This window comes from Pelodiscus sinensis, chromosome 3, assembly GCF_049634645.1.
Source record: "Pelodiscus sinensis isolate JC-2024 chromosome 3, ASM4963464v1, whole genome shotgun sequence".
NCBI lineage: Eukaryota > Metazoa > Chordata > Testudines > Trionychidae > Pelodiscus > Pelodiscus sinensis.
Genome location: NC_134713.1, coordinates 169,611,239 through 169,627,308, shown reverse-complemented (window position 1 = coordinate 169,627,308; position 16,070 = coordinate 169,611,239). Strand labels below are relative to the sequence as shown.

General features: G+C 43.1%; 1 protein-coding gene across 6 annotated transcripts in view; it reads left to right on the top strand.

Annotated features, from left to right (window-relative positions):
* EML4 (EMAP like 4) overlaps positions 1 to 16,070 on the top strand; it is a 256,343-nt gene that overhangs the window by 231,066 nt on the left and 9,207 nt on the right. For all 6 annotated transcript variants that reach the window (XM_006133977.4, XM_075925435.1, XM_006133978.4 and 3 more), the window contains one exon: positions 13,835 to 13,922. In XM_006133977.4, the coding sequence (XP_006134039.1) occupies positions 13,835 to 13,922 (88 nt within the window). The remainder of the gene's footprint in view (positions 1 to 13,834; positions 13,923 to 16,070) is intronic.

Genomic DNA, 16,070 nt, shown 5'->3' with positions numbered 1-16,070 from the left:
GCTAGAAATGCCAACACCCTGTACGCATCTGTTCCAGCCAGCCTGTCCGCTTGCGTCTTTCAGTGCTCACCCCACCTGGGAGACGCATCGCCGTTGTGGAGCATGTTCCCAGTGGAGACCATGTTCAAAGGATCCCACCCGCCAGCCCCATGTTGAGCCCTGCACAAACCCAAACCACACCATGAGCTGCAAACAAACAGGCCACGGATTGGATGTCGAGTAGCCCTGAGTTAGAGATAGGTCACCGAGCTTTTTTTTCCCCTCTGAGTTTCTTGCATCTTTAACATAACTGAGACTGAAAGTGTTCTCAACAAAAAGCAGCAATATCAAAACATAACAATTATTTTACTTAAGTCTGAATTTAAGGCCATGGTAGTAGAATCCTGGATATTCAGATCTGCTTAGACAAGTAAGGAGTCTTGCTACTAGATAGATGTTCTCTCCCTCTTAATGTCACCACTGTACGAGGGGGGGAATTTGTAGTTTCCCACATTAAGAACCACAGCTTTCTTTCAGCTGTGCTATTTCCATGGGAAGTCATGTTCTGCATGTTGTTTGACAGTGTTTTAGGGACGTAACTTGTAAAGTCTACATCCTTACTTACTCCATAGTCGTTTGGAACAGCAGCACATGCTCGTATCGTTACAAAGATCAGTTCCCTCTTAGAAAGGCTTCTAAGCCTCTTTCGGCTTGTACAGAATGCAGCAGCACACTGGACTGAACAGCCAGCCTATGATCATATTACATGCAGCCTGTATTCCTCTACACTGATTGCCAGCAGAGTGGTGGATTGATCTTAAGCTGATATTTAACAGGGAGAGACCTGGCTATGTTCAAGACTTTGAGAACCTTCCTGGCTAGTATATTTCCTCAGGCACGTTTTTATTTGGGAGGTGTGTGGCCGGGGCATTCTATTATTATACCATAGCCTGGCAGGTGATCTGTAGATTATTCTTTCTGGCAACCAGACATCATTCATTTCTTCCTGCTGGATAAGCATTCTTTGAATCCACCCAGATTTTAAATTTGAACCAGTGTCAGCCCACATGTAACACCCTTATCTTTCCACTAACACTTTGTATCTTTCCAGTTGTGATAATTTTTTACAGTAATTAATAATAATTTTTGAACAGTAGTATCATCTTACTGGAAGAATATAAGGGTGAGAAATACTATTAGCCTTTACTTGGCAGAATTCCTAATAAGCTGATGACATCATTTCAATTCATGCCGCTCTCTGAATGTGATGAGCCTGATACATGTCTGGACAGCCCTGTGGAATGAGAGGAGGCAGTGTCTGCACTCTGACAGAAGTGGAGACTTATCCTTGCCAATACATAGGCTCTGTAAGATGCCCAGCCTGAGAGACCAGCACATATAATTGGTATGATAGCAGCAAGCTAGTAGTTAGGAACTCAGTGGTGACTTCTTCTACAGTATTTTTTGTAAAACTTCCCCTCTTGCCATAACTAAGAGGCTAAAAGTTTCTGTTTAAATAAAGAGAGGTACATGTGATAAGTAACAGCCAACATGGATTTGTCATGAGATCAAATCATTTCAAACCAACCTAAAGGCTTTCTTTGACAGGGTAACAAGCCTTATGGGTGGAGCGGGGAGAGGCAAGGATTAGGGAAAGCTGCAGATGTAGCGTATCTTGACTTTAGTAAGACATGACCTCTCATAAAAAAACTAGGAAATACAGCCATAATGGAACCGCTATAAGGTGGGTGCATAACTGGTTGAAAAACTGTTCTTAGACACTGGCTGTTGGTGGTTCATAGTCAAGATGAAAGTGGGGTCCCATAGGAATTAGTTCTCAATACAGTTTTGTTTAACATTTTCATCAGTGGTTTGCCACTGGAATAAATTGCCTTCAGAGATTGTTGAATCTCCATCATTGAAGATTTTAAGAGCAGAGAAACACCTTTCATGGATGGTCACTATTTAGATATTGAATGCAAGGGATTGGAGAAGATGACCTGTTGAGGTCCTTTTTCAGCCCTACGTAGCCCAAAACATCTCTGAGTCACATGCCAGCATCATAATTAACCAATATATCTAACTATCTATACATTGCAGCTAATATAATTGCAGATTTCTGGCTCTCAGAATTGGGTAATTGACTGCTACTGAAAATCCTGGGGCTAGACTATATACTTCCTGTTGCTGAAATGTCTCATTTTAGCCAGTCTTAAACCATGTAAAGAGCACCTAGTTATTTGGGCACAAGCACCTCCTAACGGTTTGTAATAATAATGTGAATGTCTAGATGAAGTAGATTTCCAAATAAAATGAGGTGCAATAGGTGTGCTTAAAATGTCTATTGAAATATAGAAATATTTTCATGATAGTCCCCATTTTAAATAAAAGGAATATCTCCAGAGCAGAAAGTAACTTTTTAAGTGTGCTTGGTGTATTCTATAGCGCGATTTAATTATTATTCATCATTATCTGTTACCTATTAATTTAAGGCCCCAAGCACCTTGTTTTATACCATTGTTAAATGGTACCATTTTGTACCATTAATAAAGTGATAGGGAATAGCCAGCATGGGTTTGTGAAGAACAAGTCATGCCAAACTAATCTGATAGCTTTCTTTGATAGGATAACAAGCCTTGTGGATAAGGGAGAAGCGGTGGATATCATATACCTAGACTTCAGTTAGGCATTTGATATGGTCTCGCATGATATTCTTATTGATAAACTAGGCAAATATAACTTAGATAGAGCCACGATAAGGTGGGTGCATAATTGGCTGGATAACCGTAGTCAGAGAGTTGTTGTTAACGGTGCTAAATCCTGCTGGAAAGGGATAACAAGCGGAGTTCCTCAAGAGTCTGTTTTGGGACCCGTACTGTTCAATATCTTCATCAATGATGTAGATATTGGGATAGAAAGTACGCTTATTAAGTTTGCAGATGATATCAAACTGGGTGGGGTTGCAACTTCTTTGGAGGATAGGGACATAATTCAAAATGACCTTAGCAAGTTAGAGAAATGGTCAGAGGTAAACAGGATGAGGTTTAATAAAGAGAAATGCAAAGTGCTCCACTTAGGAAGGAACAATCAGTTCCATACATACAAGATGGGAAGCGACTGTCTAGGAAGGAGCATGGCGGAAGGGGATCTAGGGGTCATAGTGGACCACAAGTTGAATATGAGTCAACAGTGTGATACTGTTGCAAAAAAAGCAAATATGATTCTAGGTTGTATCAACAGGTGTGTTGTAAGCAAAACTCATGAAGTCATTCTGCTGCTCTACTCTGCACTAGTTAGGCCTTAGCTGGAGTACTGTGTCCAGTTCTGGGCGCCACATTTCAAGAAAGATGTGGAGAAATTGGAAAGGGTACAGAGAAGAGCGACAAGAATGATTAAAGGTTTAGAGAACATGACCTGTGAAGCCAGGCTTCATGAACTGGGCTTGTTTAGTTTGGAAAAAAGAAGATTAAGGGGGGACATGATAGCGGTTTTCGAATATCTAAAAGGGTGTCACAAGGAGGAAGGAGAAAATTTGTTCCTCTTGGTTACTGAGGACAGGACAAGGAGTAATGGGCTTAAAGTGCAGCAGGGGAGGTTTAGATTGGACATTAGGAAAAAATTCCTAACTGTCAGAGTGGTCAAATATTGGAATAAATTGCCAAGGGAGGTGGTGGAATCTCCCTGTCTGGAGATATTTAAGAACAGGTTAGATAGACATCTGTCAGGGATGGTGTAGATGGAGCTTGGTCCTGCCTTGAGGGCGGGGAGCTGGACTCGATGACCTCTCGAGGTCCCTTCCAGTCCTATTATTCTATGATTCTATGATTCTATGATTGTTTCAAGGAAGGGGACATTGTAGTCTGAGCAGTGGACACTGTGATCTGTGGTTTATGAATTTACCACCTGATTCCATTGAGGCAGATAAATATTATCAGTACAAAGAGAGATATCTATCCAGCCAGATATTAATAACTAGTGATAAGTACATAGTGTGTGAAAGAAAGTCTGCCTCTCTGTGGTAGCTGCTGAAGGAAGATTTTTATTGGAATATAACATTGTGCTGTTTTAAATATTATGACAACATTTTATGTTTGGATTCACCCTGTCATGGTTGCTTGCTTGAAGGGATTTTCCAGCCTGAAGCCCCTTTGCCAATAGCTTTGTTCACTCTCCCACCACCCCTAGGAATGTTAACAGCTGCCAAAGGTCTGGCAGGATTTAGTAAACGGCTGTCCAAGTTTTTTTTTCATGTTGGAGTTAGTTTGCAACTTTTAAGGATTTGGGAAAAAAAGACAGAAAAAATCCTGTCTCATTGTGTGCTTCAGTTTTTTCAGTGTATTGTTCTCATAAACTATAATGCGTTCTTCTCTCAACTGCAGTATAGTCTGTCAATCAACAATAAATTAATAATTTCAAAGGTTTGACTAATCCTACAGTATCATCAGGACTTGTCATTTTCCTAAATGTAGCAAGTTCTCTAAGGGACACAGTGGCAGGTAGGAGAGCAGTATGACAAATATGTCTTTATATACAGGCTATATAATTTTGCAGCAAACTCAGCAGCCACCACAGATATTTTATATAAGAACTTCAGTGGGAGTATGGTGTAGGCGTGTGGCTGCTAAGAAGAGGGCTAGCTAGGATGGACCATACACTAGGTCATGTAGGAACACATATCTGCAGAGGGAGATTGGGCAGAAAGAATTTGGCTCTGTAAGTGACTCTCCTCATGCCATGCATTAGACTAGAGGATGAATGAAGGTGGGAGGCCATCCTTTGGTGAATAGGAAAGAGGTTTGTTACAAAACTTAGGGTATGTTTAAAATGCAGAGTTTTCCCGGAAAAACATCAGTTTTCATGGAAAAACAATACTTACGTCCACAGTGCTATTGCGTTCTTTTGACAGAAAGTCGAAAGAACGGAGGGTTTTTTCCAATAGTGGTAAATCTCATTCTGTGAGGAAGAAGCCTTTTTCCAAAAAGCTTTTTCAGAAAAAGATGTGTGTGGATGCGGAAGAGTGTTTTTTCAAAAGGAGAGGCCTCCAGGAAAAAGCACAGGTGCCTTGGTGGTCACTCCATCCAAAGTAATCATGACTTAAATGCGAGATATAGTCCAATCCATGTGGACGCTACCTTTCGAAAAAGCAGATCACTTTTTTGTTGTGCTTTTGCTGTGTGGATGCTCTCATTTGAAAGAAGTTTTTGTGGAATATCTCTTCTGGAAAAGCTTCTTCCAAAAGAAGACTGCAGTCTAGATGTAACCTAAAAAAAAAAATAGCAAAAGACTGTGCAGTGTGGAGAGAGAAACAGGAGGCAAGTTTGCTCATCTTTGGCCTATAAAGATAATTTAACTTTGTCCTCACCTTTCAAGATGTTAGGAATCCTTTCACAAAATTATAGACCCCATTATATGGTCTAAGGAATGATCTTGATAAGTCCTGGATATCTTTTTAATTTTTTCAGAAACATTACATAGAGAAAAACACCCTAGAGATGCATGTACCAATGGGAATATATATTATTTTAATACATCCATCATCACATTCTCTTTCCACAAGTGTAAGGCTCATTCATTAATACTGAAAACCTGTTTCCCATGAATTTTGACATTGATTTAAAGAAAAATGGGATCAGGGCTAAAGATCTTTAACACAGAGGTTACTGTGAGTGTGGATTTATCAGTTACTTACACTGATGACCTTGTGTACACAGGGAAGAGTGTCTTTGTGTTTTGGCACTAGTTGAATATGCACATGCTGTAGGGCAAATAGTAGGGCTTAATGATGGATATATACGGTTATGCTCGTAATGCTAGCTATTGATCCATCAACCTGGCATCGTGGCTCTTTGCCAAAGTGTTCTGAGTATTTAGGAAGGGCAACGGCTGTAAGCTAAATGCTGACACATATATGATATATGTTCATGTTTGACACAAAATTTTGCTAGAGCATATAATTTGGCTAGAACTGCTTCATTTTAATGGTGTGTATAAAGAAAGGCTCATATTAAAAACAAGATTTCACTTGTAATCCGGTTTGACTACTCTTATTAATTAATTCTAATGGGTACTTTTATATTGACTCAGTTAGTTAATTCCACAGATGTGTGTAGATGCAAATTTCTTAGGGCCAGATTGTGATTGGCTAGAACACATTGATGCATAGGAAGAGGAAGAACACAAGGGAAGCTCCTACTCCATTGCCCATCACCTCATACTCTCAGTTCTTGTATGCAGGGGATTGCAGGAGCTACCCCCTTCATAATTCTGCCAGAGATGCATATTGCCACAATGTTGTTGAGAAATAGATGGGGCAATGCGTACTGCCTCCCACCTTTCTAGTGAGCGGACAGTCAAGCTAGGGGAATATGATACAGATGCTGAAAGGGTGTAGCTATGAATGTGGTCCCAAAACTCATCGTCCAGTGATGCAGTTTCCCAATGCTGTGCCCTTTGGCATGGTTAAAACCTTAATATTTGCCATATAGGCAGTAATCAGATCCAACAACCTGTCCTCATGCAAGTAGACTCTATTTGTGCCATTAATCCCATTAGAGTCATTGGAATGCAAGGTTACTTGTGTGATTAAGCATTGCAGGATTGGGACTTCTTGTACGGTGTATCTGTAGCAGGCTGATGGCAAGAACAATTATTACTAGAAAAAGAATAATATCCACAGCAAAGTGATCTAAAAGTTCATCTCCCTGTGTATGTTGTAACATGAATATGTTCTGCAATAGTTTTGCCCAGCTCCAATTAAAAACTCTTAGTTAAATTATATTTGCTAATTCAAGGTGTTTTCTTAAGGATATAGACATTTATCTTTCTATAGTTGTATTTACCACTTTGCTGTATAGAGCTACAATCTAATAACAATCATAGTTGTTCAAAACTAAATACAGTGAAATCTGTGTTAACTGGCAACCCAAGGAACGAACTATGTCAGTGGCCTAGTAGAAGTTGGCTTTTACTAAAAGTCAAACAGGAGTGTATTTGAATCCTTGCAGACATTTTAAATTGGCCCTTTAAGAAACAGAATTCCATGCTAAAGATTGTCTTTAAGTGGAGGTTTCAGTGTAATGTAGCCGTGCACAAAGAAAACCCTTATTTTTCAGGAATCGGTTATAAAATTATTAACATAAGAACATAAGAACGGCCATACTGGGTCAGACCAAAGGTCCATCTAGCCCAGTATCCTGTCTACCGACAGTGGCCAGCACCAGGTGCCCCAGAGAGGGTAGACCGAAGACAATGATGAAGCGATTTGTCTCCTGCCATTCCTCTCCAGCCTCTGACAGACAGAGGCCAAGGATACCATTTTATCCCCTGGCTAATAGCCTTTTATGGACCTAACCTCCATGAAATTATCTAGCTTCTCTTTAAACTCTATTATAGTCCTAGCCTTCATAGCCTCCTCTGGCAAGGAGTTCTACAGGTTGACTACACGCTGTGTGAAGAAGAACTTTCTTTTATTAGTTTTAAACCTGCTCCCCATTAATTTCATTTGGTGTCCTCTAGTTCTTCTATTTAGGGAACTAATAAATAACTTTTCTTTATCGGCCCTCTCCACACCACTCATGATTTTATAAACCTCTATCATATCCCCCCTCAGTCTCCTCTTTTCTAAACTGAAAAGTCCCAGTCTCTTTAACCTCTCCTCATATGGGACCCGTTCCAAACCCCTAATTATTTTAGTTGCCCTTTTCTGAACCCTTTCTAAGGCCAAAATATCTTTTTTGAGGAGAGGAGACCACATCTGTACACCGTATTCGAGATGTGGGCGTACCATAGTTTTATACAGGGGCAGTAAGATATTCTGGGTCTTATTTTCTATCCCTTTCCCAATAATTCCTAGCATCCTATTTGCCTTTTTGACCGCCGCTGCACACTGTGTGGAAGTTTTCAGAGAACTGTCCACGATAACTCCAAGATCTCTTTCATGATTTGTCATAGCCAATTTAGCCCCCATCATACTGTACGTATAGTTGAGGTTATTTTTCCCGATGTGCATTACTCTACACTTAACCACATTAAATTTCATTTGCCATTTTGTTGCCTACTCACTCAGTTTGGTGAGATCTTTTTGGAGTCCCTCACAGTCTGCTTCTGTCTTGACTATCCTAAACAGTTTTGTATCATCTGCAAACTTTACTACCTCACTGCTTACCCCTTTCTCCAGATCATTAATGAATAAGTTGAAAAGGATTGGTCCCAGGACTGACCTTTGGGGGACACCACTAGTTACCCCTCTCCACTCTGAAAATTTACCATTTATTCCTACTCTTTGTTTCCTGTCTTTTAACCAGTTCTCAATCCAAGAAAGGACCTTCCCTCTTATCCCATGGCCATGTAATTTACACAAGAGCCTTTGGTGAGGGACCTTGTCAAAGGTTTTCTGAAAATCTAAGTATACTATATCTACTGGATCCCCCTTGTCCGCATGTTTGTTAACCCCTTCAAAGAACTCTAACAGATTAGTAAGACAGGATTTCCCTTTACAGAAACCATGTTGACTTTTGTCCAACAAATTATGTTCTTCTACATGCTTCACAATTTTATTCTTTACTATTGTTTCGACTAATTTGCCTGGTACTGAAGTTAGACTTACCAATCTGTAATTGCCAGGATCGCCTCTAGAGCCCTTTTTAAATATTGGTGTCACGTTGGCTACCTTCCAGTCATTAGGTACAGAAGCCGATTTAAAGGATAGGTTACAAACCACAGATAATAGCTCAGCAATTTCCCATTTTAGTTCTTTTAGAACCCTTGGATGAATGCCATCCGGTCCCAGAGATTTGTTAACATTACGTTTTTCTATTTGTTCCAAAACCTCCTCTAATGACACTTCAATCCGAGACAGTTCCTCAGATTCATCACCCACAAAGGACGGTGCAGATTCAGGAATCTCCCCAATGTCCTCAGCCGTGAAGACTGAAGCAAAGAAATAATTTAGTTTCTCTGCAATGGCTTTATCGTCCTTGATTGCTCCTTTTATAGCTCGATCATCTAGGGGACCCACAAGTTTTTTAGCAGGCTTCCTGCTTCTAATGTATTTAAAAAACATTTTGTTATTTCTTTTTGAGTTTTTGGCTAGCTGTTCCTCAAAATCTTTTTTTGCTTTTCTTATTACATTTTTACACTTGATTTGACAGTGTTTATGTTCTTTTCTATTTATCTCACTAGGATTGGACTTCCACTTCTTCAAAGATACCTTTTTGTCCCTCACTGCTTCTTTTACATGGTGGTTAAGTCACAGTGACTCTTTTTTAGGTCTCTTGCTATGCTTTTTAATTTGGGGTATACATTTAAGTTGGGCCTCTATTATGGTGTCTTTAAAAAGTTTCCATGCAGCTTTCAGGGATTTGGCTCTAGTCACTGTGCCTTTTAATTTCTGTTTAACAAACCTCCTCATTTTTGTGTAATTCCCCTTTTTGAAATTAAATGCCAGGGTGCTGGATTGCTGAGGTGTTCTACCCACCACAGGAATGTTTAATGTTGTTATATTATGGTCACTATTTCCAAGCGGTCCTGTAACGGTTATATCCTGGACTTGATCCTGCACTCCACTCAGGACTAAATCAAGAATTGCCTCTACCCTTGTGGGTTCCTGCACCAGCTGCTCCAAGAAGCAGTCATTTAAGCCATTGAGAAATTTTATCTCCGCTTCTCTTCCTGAGGTAACATGGATCCAGTCAATATGGGGGTAATTAAAATCCCCCATTATTACAGAGTTCTTTATTTTAGTAGCCTCTCTAATCTCCCTTAGCATTTCAATGTCAGTATTGCTGTCCTGGTCAGGTGGTCGGTAATATATCCCTACTGCTAATTTCTTATTATTGGAGCATGGAATTACTATTCATAGCGATTCTATTGAACATGTTGATTCACTTAATATTTTTATTTCGTTTGATTCTACATTATCTTTCACATACAGCCACTCCGCCATCCAGCCAGCCTGCTCTATCCTTTTTATATATTTTATATCCCGGTATGATTGTGTCCCACAGATTTTCCTCATTCCACCAGGTTTCGGTGATGCCTATTATGTCAATCTTCTCATTTAATACGAGGTACTCTAGTTCACCCATCTTATTAGTCAGACTCCTAGCATTTGTGTACAAGCACTTTAAAAATTTGCCACTGCTTATTTGTCTGCCCTTCCCTGATGCATTGGATTCCTTTGTATGCAGTTGTTTGTCTGCTCTGGCCCATGGTTTGTCCTCTCCCCTCCTCTCTTTCTGACTACAGCTTAGAGAATCTCTATCAGTGGATTCTCCTCTAAGAGAAGTCTCCCTCCGATTTACGTGCATCTCCGCACCAATCAGCTTTCCCCCATCTCTTATTTTAAAAACTGTTCTACGGCCTTTTTAATGTTTAGTGCCAGCAGTCTGGTTCCACCCTGGTTTAGGTGGAGCCCATCCTTCCTGTATAGGCTCCCCCTCTCCCAAAAGTGTCCCCAGTTCCTAATAAATCTAAACCCCTCTTCCCTACACTATCGTCTCATCCACGCATTGAGACTCTGAAGCTCGGCCTGCCTACCCGGCCCTGCGCGTAGAACTGGAAGCATTTCCGAGAATGCCACCATAGAGGTCCTGGATTTCAGTCTCTTTCCTAGCAGCCTAAATTTGGCCTCCAGGATATCTCTCCTACCCTTCCCTATGTCATTGGTACCTACATGTACCATGACCACCGGCTCCTTCCCAGCACTACACATAAGTCTGTCTAGATGCCTCGAAAGATCCGCAACCTTTGCACCAGGCAGGCAAGTGACTATACGGTTCTCCCAGTCATCATAAACCCAACTATCTATGTTTCTAACGATCAAATCACCCACTACTAACACCTGCCTCTTCCTAACGGGCATTCCCCGCCCCCCCCCCCCCCCCAGAGGTATCCTCAGTGCGAGAGGATACCGCAACATCCTCTGGGACAGTGGTCCCCAACACGGTGCCCGCAGGTGCCATGGCGCCCGCGGGGGCATTTGTCTGCACCCGCCAAGTGCTCAGGGCTGGCCTGGCCCCGGGCACGTGGCGCATGCGCGGTGCCGGAGCTGGCCCCGGGCGCATGGCGCACGGTGAGCGCCGGCCCCGGGGGCGCCGCGGATTGACCGCCCGCGCTCTGGGCACGCGGCGCATGGGGGGAGCACAGGCCCCGGGCGCGCGGTGCTTGGGGGGGGGGAGCTCCAGCGCCAGCCCCGGGCACGCGGCACTTGCAGGGTACGCCGGGCGCGCAGCACTTGGAGAGCGCCGGCCCCCAGGCGCGTGGTGCTTGGAGGAGGGGGGGAGAGAGCGAGCGCCAGCGACGGCCCTGGGCGCGCGGCACTTGAGGGGAGAGCGCCGGCCCCGGGAATGCGGCTATGGGGGGGCCCCGGCCTCGGGAATGCAGCTATGGGGGGGCCCCGGCCCTGGGTGCGCAAGGGGGGGGCCGCCCCCAGGCACCCGGCGGGCGAACAGCCACGCCCCCTGGCACCCGGCAACCTCAAATGGTTGGGGACCACTGCTCTGGGAGGAGGGTCCCAACTACGGGATGGTTTCTCTCTGCTCCCATTGAATGCTCTGTTCACTTGAGACTTTCATCCTCTTTAAGAGCACTGGGGCTCTCAGACTGGAGGTGGGACAGTACTACAGTGTCCCGGAAAGTCTCATCAACATAGCTCTCTACCTCCCTTAGGTCCTCCAGTTCAGCCACCCTGGCCTCCAAAGCCCGAACTCGGTCTCTGAGGGTCAGGAGCTCCTTGCAACTGTTGCACACATACGCCACCCGCCCACAGGGCAGGTAATCATACATGTTACACTCGACACAATAAACAGGATAGCCCCCACTCTGCTGCTGGGCTTCTGTCTCCATTTTTCTAATGAATAAGTTTAAGTATAAACTGGGATTCTTTTTAAACCTCTGGAATATAGATTATTCTAAGAGTTATGTTTTAAAGAAGGTCAGAAGTCACTAGTGCCCTCTAAACTCCCCCTCTCTAAACTGCCTCTCCAAACTCTCCTGTTAGCTGTTCCTGGTCTCGCTCTCCCTGGTCACTGAGTCACAGGCTTATATAGCTCTGGTAGCCCCTTCCCCTGACTGAGGCTCAGCTAATTAACAGAGGCTTCTAGATTTCAAACCTTTTAGAAGCTCCTTCAAACAAACAAAGCAAACAAACAAACAAACCAAACAGACAAACACAAGCTCAGCACACTGCAAATAACTCCTCCACACACAAACACACACTCCAGACAGCCACTTACCACAAGGGTCACGTTTTTACTCCTCTTTCACTTGGAGAACTGCCTCTCCAAACTCTCCTGTTAGCTGTTCCTGGTCGCGCTATTATTTCATTCTGTAGTTGGATTTTTTCTTGTAACTTGATCAGTGTAATAATGTAGATGATATGGTGAGCAGTAATCTGAAAATAAAGCTTGCAGGTGTGCATTTTAAAAGGGTGGTAATTGAGTAGGATAGGTAGAAACATAAAGCAGGGGTCAGGTGCAGGTTTTTTAATAAAAACAGAGCACAGAAATCCTGAGCTTTGTAATTTGCAGCCTTTCAAGGTATTACCTCACCCACCTTGGTTTTTTTCTGTAGTCATTTAAGAATTGGTTTATATTACATATGTCATGTTTCTTTGCTCTCCCAGTTTGGATTTATAATTTACCAAGAGACTGTTCTGAGTTGTGAACCATTTCCAAATAAAAAGCACTTTTTTATTGCTACTTCTGGATTAATTTTCTACCACCTGTACAAATGTCAAATTCCCTTTCCTTCCCTCTGGGCTTGCCTGAAGTTGCCTAAAATGAGCTTATTAAAGGAATATACAAGGGAATTTTGAGCCCCCTTTAAATAGTTTGCACTGCTGTTCAGTAAAAATAAGAACTGGTAGCAGAATGTAAGATTTTGGCACAAATGAATGAAAAGTTAACTTGATGTATTATGGACAGTATTAAAAAAAAGTAGGCTTTCTGTGAGTTTCCATTGACCACTTTGTGGTATTGAATCTGACAGATTTATAAAAGCAGTTTTTATACGACTTCAGGTTCATTTATCTGTATTAATTTAATCATCATTTAAGGAGAAAAGTAGGAGGCAGCTCTTGGGATTCTTGGTTGTTCATCAGAGTGTCAGTGTTCTGTCTTGCTAAGGTCTGTGGGTTGCATTTCCAAGAGAGCCTAGCATCAGTAGCTCCCACTAGGCTGAATTTTCACAAGAGCTGCACTCCCAGCAGCTCCACGTTTCTGAAAATCCAGCCATATACTCGTGTGTCTAAGCAGGAGCTGAGCTTTTCAAAAAACCTAGCCACAGCTGTGGGTGCTGCACATTTCAGAAAATCTACCATGTACCTCTACTTTTATTAATGCTATTTTTATTAATGCAATTACATGCTAAGACAACTATTGTCGCAGCTCAATGCCTATTTTTTATTATTAAATTCTTCAAGCAAACTCATGCCTTGAGTCTAGATGTCATATCAAATCACAATTCAACATGATTTGTTTTTCCTAATTGATTGGTTGCAAATAGAGCTTTGTTCTATCATTTCATGAATTCATCCATACTTGAAAATTTGTCTGCTTGGATTAATTTGTATCATGAATGGACAATATTGTTACCAAGAAAGAGTCCACCTAACTCAGAAAATCACTTAGCCAGATTCATGTTTGTTTAGTTCATGGCAAATGTGTGTTTGTGTAATAGGAATCTACAGGAATGCAAATGTTTACAATAGATTCTGGAAAAAGAACAACTCATTACTGACTTCTCATTTTAATTATCTTACAACTTGGTAATTTTTTCACAATCACTGGATACGTTTATGTTTTAATGATGATGGAAGTTAAAAGTTTCATTTTGGCATTATTATGTTATTCTTTAGGGACATTCCAGCTATATTACACACCTTGACTGGTCCCCGGACAACAAGTATATAATGTCAAACTCAGGAGACTATGAAATACTATACTGTAAGTATGAAATTAAATTGTATGTATGGGACAGAAATTTGCCTTAGCAATCAGAAAACACAGAAGAATGTTTGTAGTCAGGACTATCTGTGCAAAATGCTTTCTGACAAAGGAACTAATTTGAACTTTTGTAACCTCATCCTGATGATATTCAGAGCTGTGTATTACCTAATGGCAATTCCAAATATAGTTTACTTCACTACAAGGTCATAAATCAGGATAACAACTTAGAATTTATAGAACAAATTGCACAAGGTTGTGATGTTACTCCAAAAGTTTTTGCACTTTGAAAGTAGTAGGTATATCTTGTCTGTTTAGTATTCAGTAGCAATGTGATCTCTTGAGGTGTGTAAGGTTTGAAAGAGAACCAATAACAGTATTTATATATCTGTATAGTGACAGTGTTTGCGTGCCTTCTGCATTTTTAAATGTATATGTATTTAACTATTAAATATACCTAGTAACTATGCAGAGCAAGGCCAAAAGCAAGGAGAGCTGGTCAGAGCACAGATGTTTTAATCTGTTTTAAAAATAGATTCCCCCTCCCCCCCCATTCTGTTTTGGGGGAAGTTGCCATTTTGGAATTGATGGTTTGTGGCTCCTTTTTCTTCATAGGCATGAAGAACCACTACTCACAAATGAAAAATGTTTAGCGCCTTCACAGTTCTACTTTACCCATTGCAAATTTAACTCTTAGTTGATAGTCCTGTACAGGCAGTCCCCGGGTTACGTACAAGATAGGGACTGTAGGTTTGTTCTTAAGTTGAATCTGTATGTAAGTCGGAACTGGCATCCAGATTCAGCCGCTGAATCTGGACACCAGTTCTGACTTACATACAGATTCAACTTAAGAACCCCAGGCGTCCCCAAGTCAGCTGCTGCTGAAACTGATCAGCAGCTGATTCCAGGAAGCCTGAGGCAGAGCAACTCTGCCTCCGGCTTCCTGTAGTCAGCCGCTGGTCAGTTTCAGCAGCGGCTAACTTGGGGACGCCTGGGGTAGAGCAGCTCGGGTGCTGCTGGGTTGGCCCAGTAGCGCGGCCGCTCCTCGGCGCTACTGGACCAACCCAGCAGCACCCCAGCTGCTCTGCCCCAGGCGTCCTGATTCAGCCACTGCTGAAACTGATCAGCAGCGGCTGAATCAGGACTCCTGGGGCTGAGCAGCTGGGGTGCTGCTGGGTTGGTCCAGTAGTGCCAAGGAGCGGTGCTGCGGGACCAACCGGCAGCGCCCCACCTGCTCTACCACGGGCCCCAGGCTTTGCTCCACATCTCCCTGGTCTGCTGGGGGGGGGCACTAGCTGCGTCCCCCCCAGCAGACCAGGGAGACGCGGAGCAAAGCGGCAGAGGACCCGGGCTGGACCGCGGCACTTCCAGCTGATCTGGAAGCGGCCGCGGGTCCGGACCCGGGTCCTGCGCGGCTTTGCTCCCCGTCTCCCTGGTCTGCTGGCTCCCGCAGCAGACCAGGGAGACGGGAAACAGCTTTTCTCGCCCCGGAGGAGGCGGGCGGCGGGACCAGGCATCCCGCCGCTCGAGTCCTCCGGGGCGAGAAAATCCCCGCTTGTAACTGCGGATCCGACATAAGTCGGATCCGCGTAACTCGGGGACTACCTGTATCTGAATCTGCACAGAGTTTCTGTGACTCAAATTGTCTCTGCAGTGAAGTGAAGGGCTGCAATGGCATACTGCAGTACGGAAAGCCAGAATCATTCCCTGTCTGCTTACAGAGTGAATGAAGGGGAATTAAGGTTCCCATGACGTCTCACTACCCAGAATCATTATTTTTAAAAGAGAACTTCCTGAGTGACTGGCTGCATATATGGGGCCTGGCAGGGCTAAGATGTTCATTGAAACATTTTACAGTAAACTTCCGATAATCCGGCACCTTTAGGACCCAGGAGGTGCCGGATTATCAGATATACCGGACAATAGGAAAGGGGGGCTATGAGGGGTTTGGGAGGGTGTGGGAGAGTTGCGCCCCTCGGCGCTGTGGGACCAACCATGCAGCACCCCATCTGCTCTGTCCCAGACTTCCCCAAGTCAGCGCTTCCCGAAGTGCTCCGGGCAGCTGGACAATTGAAGCTGCTCTGCCCCTGGCTTCCCGGAGTCAGCCACTGCTCAGTTTCAGCAGCGGCTGACTTGGGAAAGTCTGGG